This window comes from Athene cunicularia (assembly GCF_003259725.1).
Source record: "Athene cunicularia isolate RWA chromosome 5 unlocalized genomic scaffold, athCun1 chr5_part2, whole genome shotgun sequence".
NCBI classification, from domain to species: Eukaryota; Metazoa; Chordata; class Aves; order Strigiformes; family Strigidae; genus Athene; species Athene cunicularia.
In genome coordinates this window covers 6,608,543-6,621,526 of record NW_020799102.1, presented here as the reverse complement: position 1 = coordinate 6,621,526, position 12,984 = coordinate 6,608,543, and the positions used below count along the sequence as shown (strand labels likewise).

Sequence of the window (12,984 nt, the reverse complement as noted above, 5' to 3'; positions counted from 1 at the left end):
GCCCATGTCGTGAGGAGAAAGGTGTGGGGTAGAGGAGGGCGGCAGCCCCCGGGCTGTAGAGGCCTGCAGGGGGAGGCGGTGGGTGTTTGTATCCACCAGATCCCGGCCCGGGAGGGAGGGCGGCCGAGGCCGTGGGCTGCTCCCGTGATGCTGGGCAAGGCCGTGGGCCTGTCGGTTCCCCCTCCCCGGGGTGGAGTGTCCACGGGAGGCGTGAGCCGCGGCCCGGGGGCTGTTTGCCCTCCCCCGTGGCGTGGCAGCCTGCGTGAGCACCGTCCCGAGGGAGCGTGTTGTGGCCGGCACGGCAGCACTGGCAGGCCGCAGTGTTGCCCCCGCGATGAGAGCGGACGCGTGGCCGTGGGTCGGGGTGACTGGCGTCTCCGTCTACCTCTCAGGCTGTACGAAGACCCGCAGAGTCTGTTTGAGTGACACCAGGATGGAAGAGTCCAACGGGGACCTGCCCACCCAGAGAGCCGCCGTCCTATCCGAGCTGTGCTGTGATCACGTCACCATAACAAACCTGTGAGTCTTGTGTACAGCAAGGGTCAGTAAGGGTTTGGCTGCTAATGCTGTTAAGGTCAACATCTCCTTAGGAGCAAAATTTTTCCTTTCTGCATAACTTCCCTCAGACAAGAGATAGTCTGATTTGCAGCCTGTGATGAATACGCACTGTAATCTGAAAACAGCTGTTTTAGTTATGCACTTCAGCGTCTCTTTTTGGTTGTAGTCGTTACTTTTCTTGTGTTATAGAACTAAATGGAAGAATGTATGATTTTCAGATGATTACTTCCCATTTAGGGTTTGCACTGAGGGCATTGTTTTTGAAAGCAGCCATCAGATCCCTTTTATCAAAGACAGCCAGATTTACACGGAACATAGCACTCAGTGTGTTGAATTCTTCAGGAGGTTGTCAGTGCCTCATGAAGATTTGGCCTGAACTGTAAATATGACCTTTCTTTGAAAACAGAACGCTGGTATCCGCGGTCTTAGTCTCTAGCAGCACTTAGTACTTGCAATGCTTAACTATTATTTTTATATTTTCTTAGCCGCATTTAATAGTGTTCGTTTAGTAATGGTTTACTGCATATGCAAATTACAGGTTTATTTTTTTAAAATCTCTCTTCTGTTCTACAGAATAAGATTGGCAATGTGAAGGTGGAGACTGAGTAAATACAGTGATGCCTGCTTGATTAGGCTGTGTGTTGTTCTTTTGCCAAAAACCCAGGAATATCTGCAGACTTTTATACCAACAGGACTGTGTCAGATTTAGAACTCAGTTCTGCAGCTTTGGATGATTCAGGGGGAAGGAATTATTTTTAAAGCTCATTTTAAAACTACATTTCCAGTATCTTGATGGAAATGTTTGTTTTCTAGGGTGGAAGTGCTGAGATCTTTGGTGGCTTTAAGTGACCCTCAGGAGGGGAAGCTGACTCAGTCTCAAGAGAAAGTGAGTGACTAACAGACTTTCCATGTCTGTTTACTGCATCATTTCAGAATAACCTATAATTAGGTAGTTGAGCTTATTCTAATAATATATTAGAACTGCTTCTGTCATTCACGTTTTTGCAGGCTGAACGGAGGTGCGTGTTTGCCAACTCTGTTTCTGATTGCCTGGCAAGCAGTAGTGTGATCATCCACTGCCTCAGTTCTGCGAGGGTCCCTTCAAGCAGGTGCCGGGGTGACTCAGGGATTCCAGCTGCTACTGGGAGTCAGGCTTCCAATCATGCTGCCTTTTACCGACTGAAGGGCCAGTTCCTGCAGGCCCTCAGCTGCACCCTCCCCTTGTTTCTGTGCATGCGTGATTAGTTTTTGTAATCCAGTGGGATGGATTTCTTGAGCTGGCTCGTTTTCTGATTCCAGAATCTAGTAATAACATGAGAGCAATGAAGGAGCAGAGCTTGTAATTCATGTCACTTGAACAGAATCCTGAAACTGTAGCCCTGATGCCTTGATCAGTGATAGTGCCATTTAGAATAGGCAGAACGTTTGATTGTTGGGACAGGAGGTCCAATGGTTAATGCAGTAAAGGATTGTAATGGCCACAAGAAAGCATGAGAGATTAGGAGGTGTTTCTGTGGATTTACACATTGTGATAAATGCAGGGTGTAATTTGGAGAGGTCATTGCTGTCTCTTGGAAGATGTGTAAGACAGACAGGGGGTATTCAGATTTGCTCAAAAACTTTATACTCATCTTTTAGTAACTGGACCTGTTGTAACTTCTAATGAAATTAGGTCTGCAATACAATTTTTAATTACCTCGTAAGCTTGTATTGAGTCTTGTGTCAGTCTTTAATGTGTGTTCTTTTCTTAAATAATGTTTTTTGTTTCAAGCAAAATTTCTTAAGAACCCCTGAAGCACAGCTGCCTGTTGTATCATAGTAATAATTGTTTTGCACAGCACAGAATGATGGTCTCCTACTTGGTTCTCATTTCACAGATAATTTTTATGCTCCTCTGTGTTGTAGGCACTGAACTGCCTGGGTGTTGGGAACACCGTATTTGCAGCTGTTCCTGGGCCTATGTCCAAGACCTCAGTGGAGTGACAGCTCAAAGATGGGAGACCAGGATGCAGGTGAGCCCTTCCTGGGGATAGTGGCCGGTGGTGCCACTGACTACGAAGGAGCTCTGCCCTCAGACACAGTGTCGCTCAGTGATTCTGATTCCGATGATCTGGGGTTAGCAGAAGAAGCAGAGGTTGATACGATATCTCCTGAGGAGCCGTCAGTAGATGATGGGGATTACAGGTCAGGGGAGACCCCCGACTCTTCAGACAGCAGTCACAGATCTCCTGCCCAGCCGTTCCACCTGAGGGGCATGAGTTCTACATTCTCTCTCCGTAGCCAGAGCATTTTTGATTGCCTGGAAGAGGCAGCCAAGTTGTCTGTGCCCTCGATGCCTGAAGATAATGTTGTTGATGGGAGGTTCAAGCGTCCATTGCCTCCAACCCCTGTTTCCGGTAACATGGTTGCAGAAAGCCTGGGAAAGCAAGTCAGACCAGTGCAGGCTCCCAAAACTTCCAGGGCAGTGCCTGACTATGTGGCACACCCGGAGCGCTGGACCAAATACAGCCTCGATGGCGTTTCAGAGTCTAGTGACAAGACTAACAGGGCCGTGGCCATGGAATTTCTAGAAGGTTTGAAGAAAAGAGGAGAGGACCAAAGCTCAGGTACCCAAGGAAGCTACACCCCATACTTCAACCAGGACCCTTCCAGCTGTGGAGCTGGGAGGATTGTCTTCACCAAACCAGTGAAAAGGAGTGTTGATGGACTGGAAAAGAAAACATCAGCAGGGGAGGATGATAAGAAACACATGAAAACAGATCTGAAAGGAAAATCTCTGAAGAAGATTGATGACTTCAGGGAGGAAGATAAGGTAGAGCTGGGGCACTTAGATAGTGGAAGTGGAAAGGCAACAGAGGAGGAGGAGTGCATTATGGCAGGGGACCTGAATGCAGAAGGTAAGCGTAGTGCAAGGCCTTGTGGTGCAGGTGAAGAGCCATTGGTGGAAACAGTTGGGTTCCATTGCAGTAAGAAGAAGAGTAGGAAAAATTTCCGACCTAAAGTAGACGATGAAGGGGAGGAGGAAGAGTCCTGAAGGATGGAGCACACTGGAGACACTTAAGGACTTGTATTGTCTTTGGATATGTTTGTTTTTTTCTCCGGCTTTTTTTTTTTTCTGGTCTGGAAACCACAGGATAGCTTTTTGTCTAACAGTTTGCATCATAGCCACCAAGAACATTTTATATGTTTGGAAATTAAGCTGCCTAGAATATACTTAGTGTTCGTGAGAAGTCTGCGAGCACAGGATAGTTGCACCCTATAGATGCAGGAGAGCATGAGGTGTACTTTGTTTGCCTGAGCAGCTCCCTGGGGCTTGCTCTGGAGCTGAAGCAGACAAAAATACGTGTTAGCTGAAAGGCTTCAAGGCTTCGTACTAACCCCCAGATTTAGAGCTGTTCCCCAATCCTGTGGAATCCTGGAACAAAGATGATGAGCTCATTATGTAGAGATTTTTAAACAATGAAAATAAAACCTATTATTCCACTAGATGTGATTTCTTCTGACCCAGTCCCAGGGAACAAAACCTTTTATTTAAAAAAAAAGTTTTTTAATACATCCTTCCTTATTGCCATTGAGAGTGAAGGCACGACAGTGCCCAGTCATGAGTTTGGAGGGCCCAGGTGGAAACTAGCAAACCCAGTATTTTTTTAAGCTTAGCTTAATATTTACCTTATTTAGCATTACATGATAAAGATTTTAAAAACCACAGTGTTTCCTGTGGAGAGGTACAACTCTGGATACATCCCGGTGAAGACACGCTCATGATGGATTCAGCCAAGTCCTGCCCTGTTGTGTAGGTCAGAACTGGCAAGAGCTTCGGTGAAGTGGGGCAGCAGCTTTTCCTCTTGCTGGTGTGCTGCGATGTGATGGTTCTTGGCCTGTGCGTTTGTATGTCCTTTCCTGGGGGCACTGCTTCCACGTTGATTCTGTGTGTGGATTTGTTGGGAGTGAGATATTTATACCCAAACTGGATACTTTTTTGTTCTTTGGGATTCAATAAACTTTAAGTTGATGCTTCCAATTTCTTCATCTCTTTGAATGATACTCATTAATGCAGCTATAGGAGTTTTAACAAAGACTCAGTTTATTTGATTTGAGAATGGTCTTGAAAATCTTATAGAATGTTACTCTAAGCTTCTTGTAACTTCTCCCTCAAGTCTTATATTTTAGATTCTAAAATTTACATTTTTAACATTTTCAATCATTTTACAATATAGAGAATCGCCTCATGGGATGAATCACCTTATACAATAAATCACATTGTAATGAATGTCAAATAATAGTAGTTTTTCACATGATGTTAATAAATTTTATAAATAACATTAAAAGATTAAATTCTTTGAACGGTTATATGATTTGAAACTCTTAATTAGTTCAGGTCAGTTTGGACTGATATTTTTTTGCCAGTATTCTAAATTAAGCAACCCCAATGTTAGTATTTATAACCATGTAATGAAAGATTCCCTCTTTAGAATTTGTGACCTTCCTTGCTTGTTCAAACAGGGATAGGTGAGGAGGTTACTTCCTCTGGGATTGGGGGGTGGGGTGCCAGCATCTTACCAGTAATTGACTGGTGGGCCCAAATCATTTGGGTCTTTTGTATTTGAAAAGATGTGTGATTGGGCAGCAGAAACAGAAAACAATGTAAATTGAGTAATACTGGTCCATCTTTTGAAATTCACCTTTTAAATTTAAAAGCAGAATGTATTTTCTCATGAGTGTACAGTTTGATGCACGTTAATTAATGGGTCATTGCTAAATACTCAGTTCTGGTACATGGCAACAATTCCAACTTTTTGGATATTTTGGTTTCCAGTGGATAATTAGTATGCTGATCACCATTAAAATAGTAGCTGCTGCCGAGAGGAGGGCACGCTGGTTGTAAGAGATGCATTATTTCCTAACAAAAAACATGGCTCTGTACAAACTCACTGGTTTTCTGTCTGCTGCTTGCTCAGGGTGAAGAGCAGGTCAGGCAGTACCAAAATCCCATCCCTGCTAATGGGGGGGCACAGCTGAATGAACCCAAGAAATCCCTATTTTATGAAGACATCACAGCAAGATTAATATCTGTTAACAAAAGACTCCTGTCAGAAAGGTATTTTTATCAGAACTGAGATTTTTTTTTTTTTCTTTCAGCCTCTGGTAACAGACAAAGCTTTTGCACAACCTACATTTATGTTGCACAGAAGCAGCGTCATATACGTGAGAAAATTAAGTTCAGTTGAAGCTTAGCAGTTTAAGAAAGACCACAACCCAGTACTTCCCCCTTTGGCTGCTGTTTATATTATTCCAAAGAAATTTCCCTTTAAAGAATGGTAGTAATATTAATTTTATTGGTGTATCTTTTCATACAAAATTCTAATAAAGCCAGCTAGCTTTTGTATGCTAAAAATGTGCATACAAGTTTTAAGTAATGAAAAAAATGACTAACAGCCCAAATTCCTAGTTTGCATGAGAATTCCTGCTACACATTCTTGCTTTAAAGTCTAAGTGATTTTTTTTTTCTTGACCTTTGAGAGAGAAAAGTGAAATGAAATCAGAAAAGCACTTAGGCATAGATGCAGCGTTCCATGCGGGGTGATACATCAAGGCAAAGGCTGAGAGCAGCGAGCTGAGAGCAGCTGGCATTGAAACAAAAATGGAGGAGCAGCAGTGGGGGGCCTGGCTGCAGGGGGGCACCTGATTCGTGTTTGGGAAGTGACCGCAAGCCACGGCGCGCTGAGACTCCAGTCCCTGGGGATGAGAGAGGAGCCTCGCAGGGGAACGCCGGTGAAGGAATACCTGGCAGGAGCCAGTGCGGGGAGAGGACGGTGAGTGCGATCCTTTGAGGGTTGTAGGAGCTCCAGGAGCTGTATGGACTGTAATAGTTCAGTGTCTCAGGCCCTTTCCTGTGGGAACTTCCTTGATTTCCTTCCTAAGCAGCTCAGAAATACGAGCTTGCTTTCTTGGCCAAGGCAGCGCCTTGGTGTTTAGTGTGTAAGTGATCACCCTTCAACAGGGAGATGCCCTTGGACAGAGAAATGTGGAAGTTAGCAATGATGACGGGTTGAGGGAGTGGTGTCTGGAGAACAGAAGACAGATTGTACTTAGAAAATAAGGTGGTAGAATCATCCTGGAGGAGAAAGTTTTTAGCGCGATTTGCAGAATGGGGTTTTGGAGAAAGGAGCAAGTGATACAGGAGCAGGAGGGGAGAAACTCCCAAGAAATGGAAGGAGGAAGACCAAGAAATCCTCAGTGGTGTCAAAGGTTGACAGTGCTTGGTGTAAAGGCTTTGAGAACTGGGCCTTAAGCCTTTATAAGATTAGGCTTTACTTCTACAGTACTTCAGTAGGACCAAAGGTTTAATCTGAAGAAATGAGAATAAAACTTAATTATCAATGTATGTGATGTCAGTCTCGGACTGATCTGCACGTTCTTCTCTTTCACTTCTTTCTGGCAAAGGCACTTCTGTGTTGACATTCATCACACCTAATAGGATTGGAAAAGCCATGTACTTGTTTAAAAGTATCAGGACAAGGGGCACGTAATAGTAGTTGCTTAAGAAACTTTAAAATGTTGAAAATAATTCACAGTAAAAAGATAGTGTAGATTCTAATGTGAGTTTTCTCAGTAAACAATAAAAACAGGCTGCTGCTTTATTTTTCAGATATTGAATTTTGATTTTTAATCAGTTACAGTATTAAAATGTCTGGGGATCATGCTACAGGATGTTGATAATGAAGCCATTTATGTATGTGTTTTATAAGCTTCTAACAGAATTAAGTCAAGTTTGAGGTGAGTTTGATTCTGGGTGACTGGAGGTTTTGTCATGTCACGACTTGCTGAGTTTCCAGCCACTTCTTTTTCCCCATGTAGTTTGTATATGTTCAGTTTACGGGGTTTGGGGGACTTTTTGTGTAATAGATAGTAACAGGTGGATACTGCAATAGATCATTAAGAAGAACATCCAAAAACGTTATTGTGTTGGACATCCTGCAGTGGCTGAGAAATAGTCTGTTTCTGTCTCTAATGTTTTAAACTCCAAAGAGTAGAGCCCTGGGACACAAGACAAGATTCTTAACAGACAGAAACAGTTGCAGCTCTGAAGGCAAATGTGCTGTGTTAATTAAAACAACGTAGGAGGCTTGCTCAATTTTAATTTTATTTTTAATGATTATTGTTATCCATGTTAAATGTGTTGGTAATACTTTGGGAGTGCTGTCTCATCAACTCAGGAAATCCCCAAGACAATTCTGTCAAGAAACCCTGTGGCAAATAGGTACTTATTTACATGCTTACAGATGGGTGAGATCATTCCAACTCACACTAAGCAACAGTCCTTTCCCCAAAGCTTTTAAATATATTTTGCAAAAGGTAATTTTTTCATTCTGAAGTATGAATATTCTGTTCCTTGTACCTCTAGGTATCTCCTTATGTGGCTCTTTTCCAATCTTTTTTTTTTTTCCTTGCATTTTTTAAACTAAACTAAAACTAAAATTGTTCAGCTGTATTAATTAGCTTTTCCATGATTGTTTTAAATACTTACATGTATAGTTGGGAGCTGGCTGGTTGCACAAGAGGTTGGTTTTGGTTAAAGCCTCTGCCATTGAGGAGATAACAGCTGTACAGTAGCAAATCTACAAAATAGGTAGTGATTTCTGCATCAGCTAATTTTTGTAGTACTTTATTCATTGTTAAATTTGCAAGAAAGATAATCTAGCAGCAGGCTGAAACAGAGATATCACTTTTTTTTTTTTTTTAAGAGATATAGCTGAACTGTTGGAGGAAGATTTGTATTAAATACCTTCCTTTTTTTTGTGAGTATATTGCATTATCTCAAGCTGGCACAAAGTTATTAAAGCATTTCTTGTGTGTTCCTGTTGGACCTGTATTTGGTGTCAACATTGTTCATTGAATAGCATGACTTTATTCAGGAAGCCATAAAATGGATAAGAAAGGGGAGGGAAACTGCAATGAGAGTATTAAGATAAGGAACTTCAGTGCAGCCAAAATTACACTGGAGAGTTCTAGGGACAAAGAAAATAACAATTGTGCTACATAGCACGTGGTAATGCTGAGCATTTTCAGACTGTTTAAAAAAAGTTTGTTTTTATTTCAAGGGTTTGTCATCAAAAGCTCAAGATAGGGTTTCCTTCTATTATTTGTGTTTCACATTTCTATGTTAGATACTTCACTTTGAGACATTGGTATCTGGTATCTGAGGAAATTATAAAAACTGATGTCCAAAAAGATCCAGAAGTCTGGGTCAGGTCAGACAGAATATGAGTATTTTCAAAGTTGACAGTTTTAAATAAAAGGTTGGGAGAAGGAAGAGAACGGAGAGGGGAAGAGGAAGCATTTGCTTCCAGAAGCATCCTTAATGAAGGAAATAAACATTTGTCAAGCAGACTAGCACAGAGAGCAAAAAATGTTCTATTCCCCTTTCTCCCTTCTACTAGAGGTCAGAAATATTTCTTTACATATGTTTATCACCACAGAGAAAACAATAAGGAAAGTGAAACTGTAATAGAGATCCTTTCTCCCCCCTTTATCCCTAAATAGGGTCTGCCAAACGACCATTAAATGAGAGAAACATGGTGAAATCCTAAAGCTGATATAAATGCCTATAAATCTATTACTTACCTGGGCTTCCATAACTTTAAACCGCTTTTCTTGTTCTTTCAATCCACTAAAATATTTAGACAAATTATCGACCCTGTGGAAACAAACAGACGTGCTGAGCAAAAAGCAAAGGCCTCAGGAGAAATCCTGAAGCACAAACCCCACGGAATTTACTAGAGCCAGGGCCCTTTGCTGGCAGTTCTGTGCTGCTGAGACATCCCATGGCCCCCTAAACGTTTTGTCCTTTTGAGGTGTTCCCACAAGTGTTTATTGAACAGAGCAGCACTTCTGTAACACTCAGACTCACACAGATCACGGCAGCTGTGCAGCTTCTGGTGGGGGGCACTCAGTCCCAGCTGCTGGGGAAGTCAAGGAGAGCAGAAAGGAGCCTTAGGTCCAGCTCTGCCATGTATGTCCCACCTATACCAAATGGAAACTGATCCTGGTGTGGGAACTGAGGCTACAATATTTTCCATCAACACAGGGGAGATGAGCCACTTAAAATTTATACAAGGTTTAATTTTTGGAAACTGGCTTGACATTCAAATCCCTTTCGCCATGCAGTCCAAAGGGACTGCGTAGGGAACTTCCATACAGCACCTCCAAATCACTGTCATGTCCACATGCTTGCTGCATCCTTCACCTCTTTTCCTCCTGTCAGTTCCTTATTCTTAGCACCTGATTCCCCATAGGCTCCTCAAATCCCTCTCTGCTTTGTCCTAACTACTATAATATCTCACAGTTTCCATCTAACAGGTTATATTCCATTCAGGTTTATGTGAAAAAGCTGCTGCTGGGTGGCTCTCATGCATTTCCAGGTTGGTTCAATGCAAAGTCAAGGAATCTCTTTCTGCAGGTTTCATAAAATTTCAAATACACACCGCTACCACCTAAGAGAAAAGATAAAAAGCCTCGGGTTTAGTGGTGATCATCTGAACCTCTTCCAGTCTCTTTTCTGGCTCTGCTATACCTGACACTGTGAAGTCAGACTGATTCTTACTTTTCCCCTCCAAGCAGTGTCTTCATCTACAATGTACCATCTTTAAAGCTTTCTAGCTTTAAGGCTAGAAAGAATATAATTGTGGTCTTCAGAAGCAATTACACACATATTTATTGCTTTGATCTCAACAATTGAGCTCTCATTTCTAGTGTTTGTCAGTGATATGAGAATAAAGTTTAAACCAACATAATAATTCTAAATTATTATAAATTGAGAGTCTATGTAGATTAGAGGGAGAAGAGTATTTTCCAAGAACATACTCAAGGATGCTGTTCTGGCCTTCAGCTATTCTATGAGCCAGGCAGATGGAGGTTTGGCTTGAAAGACACCACAGAAAGAAAACAGACAGCACAAGAGCTGGAACTTTCTTATGATAACTTTCACACCCATTGCGCCTCTATTTGAAGACATTTCATCATAACAGGAAACAGCTGAAACAGGTGTTAAAAGCTTCTTTAAAGAATGGTTTGCTTTCTGGCTTTCAGTATTGCCTTAGATGTTATTGTTTTCCCTGCATATGACTACTTTGTGTCTCACTTGAAGGAGTAAACCTCTGAATAATAATTTAGGACTTTTTCTTTAGAATACTAAACCAATATAAGTTATATTCCTAGCGGGGAGATATTTTAGAGGAGTATTTAAATGCAGTGTCAGTTAATTAAATACAATTTTAGAGCCAGTATCATTTACACATTCTGTGGAAAACTGTAGTTTCATGCCATAAAGCCATAAATAGTTGTTGTTCTGCACCTGTAGGCTGGGGGTAATCCAAGATATCTTAAACTTCCATTCAAAAGTCTAAGCCATTCAAAAGTCTAATGCAAAAGTCTGTGTTGTATTCTTACAGGGAATGGAAGTACATGCACTGCAGTACAGCAAAGGAACTATTCTTCCACCATTTCTTCATGAATATGATTTTCGTTGAACTTGACTGCAGATTTGGTTGGATCTTACAGGTCTGTAATTGTACATACTTCAAGAGGGCCAGAAACTCTTCTAATATTGTAGTGATGCTGGCTTCTCACATTTTTTAATGGACTGTGTATTTCCTAACTACAGTGTAGTTGGACTCTTCATATAAGCTTTACAAGCATCTGAATGTTCATCTCATTTAAAGCTGAAGACTTGCAAAGTGCACTTATTGTGAGTCAGAATAACATACTTGTTAGATGTGGCCTTCAGCCTTTCTTCACTGCTTGCTTTTCTTTCTTGTTCAAGGTTTACAAGGTAATTTTCTTTTTGTACCAACTCCCATGTTATGATTTTTTGATCCAGGCCAACTGGAAGATCTCTTTCTGTAGGAAAAAAAAAATTAAGAATTATATTTTACTCCCTTTTCTCTTATACTAGTAGTGGAAGGCTGCTATGCTAAAGAAGAAAGAAGTCTTGCCATTGCAGGCCCTTTGCCATTGCAGGAGTGTCATTTTATGAAAATGCAGTGTAGAATAAGTATTTTCTGCTGCTTTTTTTTTTTTCTTGTGATGGAAGGCAATAGACCTTTTTGCAGTTGGATACAACTCCTGAGTTTTCTAAAGAACAGCATGGACCAATTTCTGTGGTTCCATTTAAACTCATTTACAACCTTACTGGACTTCTGACATATTTTATCCCCACAGTATTTGATCAGCAGAGTTTTATGTTCAGATGCACTTTATCATCTAAGCTTCTTTATTAGAACAATTATAAATAGGAAGGACAAACTGTGAATAAATCCCTCCACCTTGAAGTATAAAGCCTGTTGCTGTTAAGTGTCCCAGCCAACAACAGACCTCAATTTCACAGACACATTTTGCATGTAACATACTAGTTTTGTATCTTCCTAAAGGCTGGTGAAAGGGCACGCTCGCTTGCACACTTCAAACGCTTCTGAATCTAGAACCTGAGCTGTGAGGTACTTGTTTTCTTAGGGGAAAAATTACTGGCTTTTTTTGAAGAAACCTCGGTAGTATGCTTTCGATAGCCAGGATTGTGGCTGAAAGAGAGCTTAGTCAAAGGGCTCTGAATTGGTCCAGTCTGACAACAGTTCTGCTCCAAAGCCCATTAGCAGCCTGCGCATGAGCACTAAATAGGCTTATTATCAGACACTATTAAACTAGATGGGCCAAGTTTGCCATCACTAGAGAAAGCCCCCCAGTACCTCCTGGAATTAGTTGAACTTCATCTGCATTCTAAATTATGACTTTTAAGGGACCACCATTTCTCTAAGTGTGCTCACTATCTGTCCATGTCTGTACTGGGAAATTCCACTGATCCTAGTAGATTTTTAGACTTGGTATATGTTTTTAGGGTTGTCCATACTTAATGATTACTAAAATTCAGGAGTGAATTAAATAACTATTCACTAAACCTATCCATTGTTACCTCTTCGGAAATCAAATCCTTTAACCAGTTAACACCTTTGTTGTAATAACTATGGTGCATAAAGAAATGCATTGTGGGAAACTGTTTATAGTAGAGGATATATTATAAGCCTCAATTTTTCATTTGTACTCTCCTGGCACTTTTTGTTAAAAATAAATAGTGACTCTTATCTTAAGGAAATCTTAATTGCTCTTTCATTTTGCCTATGCAGCATGTCCTAGGTAGTGTTAGGGTCTCCAGTTGCTAGATATTTGTTAACAACTCACCCAGATCTTCTTTTTTATGTTCCATTTTGTTGAAGATTCTTCTGAGAACCAAAGTTATGTGGTTAATAATGATAAATGGTGGTGCTAAGGCAGGCCGGCCATGATATTCAACAATCAGGTTGTAGCGCTGAATTTTCCAGAAGATGTCTGCATTGCCCTGAACAACTTGAAAAGTGTAACTGTAATTGGGGGGGG

The 12,984-nt window shown here is 41.3% G+C and overlaps 3 protein-coding genes across 6 annotated transcripts in view; 2 read left to right on the top strand and 1 right to left on the bottom strand.

Annotated features, from left to right (window-relative positions):
* On the top strand, positions 1-3,896 carry TSSC4 (tumor suppressing subtransferable candidate 4). 2 transcript variants are annotated; one of them, XM_026850362.1, is made up of 4 exons: positions 1-21; positions 393-519; positions 1,372-1,444; positions 2,464-3,896. In XM_026850362.1, exon 4 carries the CDS (start codon positions 2,552-2,554, stop codon positions 3,590-3,592), a length of 1,041 nt encoding a protein of 346 aa, XP_026706163.1. In that variant the 5' UTR covers positions 1-21; positions 393-519; positions 1,372-1,444; positions 2,464-2,551; the 3' UTR covers positions 3,593-3,896. The 2 variants fall into 2 exon arrangements, with proteins under 2 accessions (XP_026706163.1, XP_026706162.1); XM_026850361.1 differs by lacking the exon at positions 1,372-1,444.
* Positions 3,897-4,083: 187 nt separating this feature from the next.
* TRPM5 (transient receptor potential cation channel subfamily M member 5) overlaps positions 4,084-12,984 on the bottom strand; it is a 42,595-nt gene continuing 33,694 nt past the window's right edge. Inside the window, exons 20-24 of the mRNA XM_026850363.1 lie at positions 12,790-12,968; positions 11,325-11,457; positions 9,184-9,256; positions 8,087-8,177; positions 4,084-7,029 (exon numbers count right to left, since the gene is read on the bottom strand). Coding sequence (XP_026706164.1) covers positions 6,929-7,029; positions 8,087-8,177; positions 9,184-9,256; positions 11,325-11,457; positions 12,790-12,968 — 577 coding nt within the window. The 3' untranslated portion in view covers positions 4,084-6,928. The remainder of the gene's footprint in view (positions 7,030-8,086; positions 8,178-9,183; positions 9,257-11,324; positions 11,458-12,789; positions 12,969-12,984) is intronic.
* The window catches only part of KCNQ1 (potassium voltage-gated channel subfamily Q member 1), a 420,899-nt gene continuing 412,621 nt past the window's right edge, over positions 4,707-12,984 (top strand). For all 3 annotated transcript variants that reach the window (XM_026850358.1, XM_026850357.1, XM_026850359.1), the window contains exon 1: positions 4,707-6,371. In XM_026850358.1, the coding sequence (XP_026706159.1) occupies positions 6,301-6,371 (71 nt within the window). In that variant the 5' untranslated portion in view covers positions 4,707-6,300. The remainder of the gene's footprint in view (positions 6,372-12,984) is intronic.

Bases quoted from the DNA above. Each gene is read 5' to 3' on its own strand.
- TSSC4 (XM_026850361.1), top strand. From the start codon at position 2,552: ATGGGAGACCAGGATGCAGGTGAGCCCTTCCTGGGGATAGTGGCCGGT.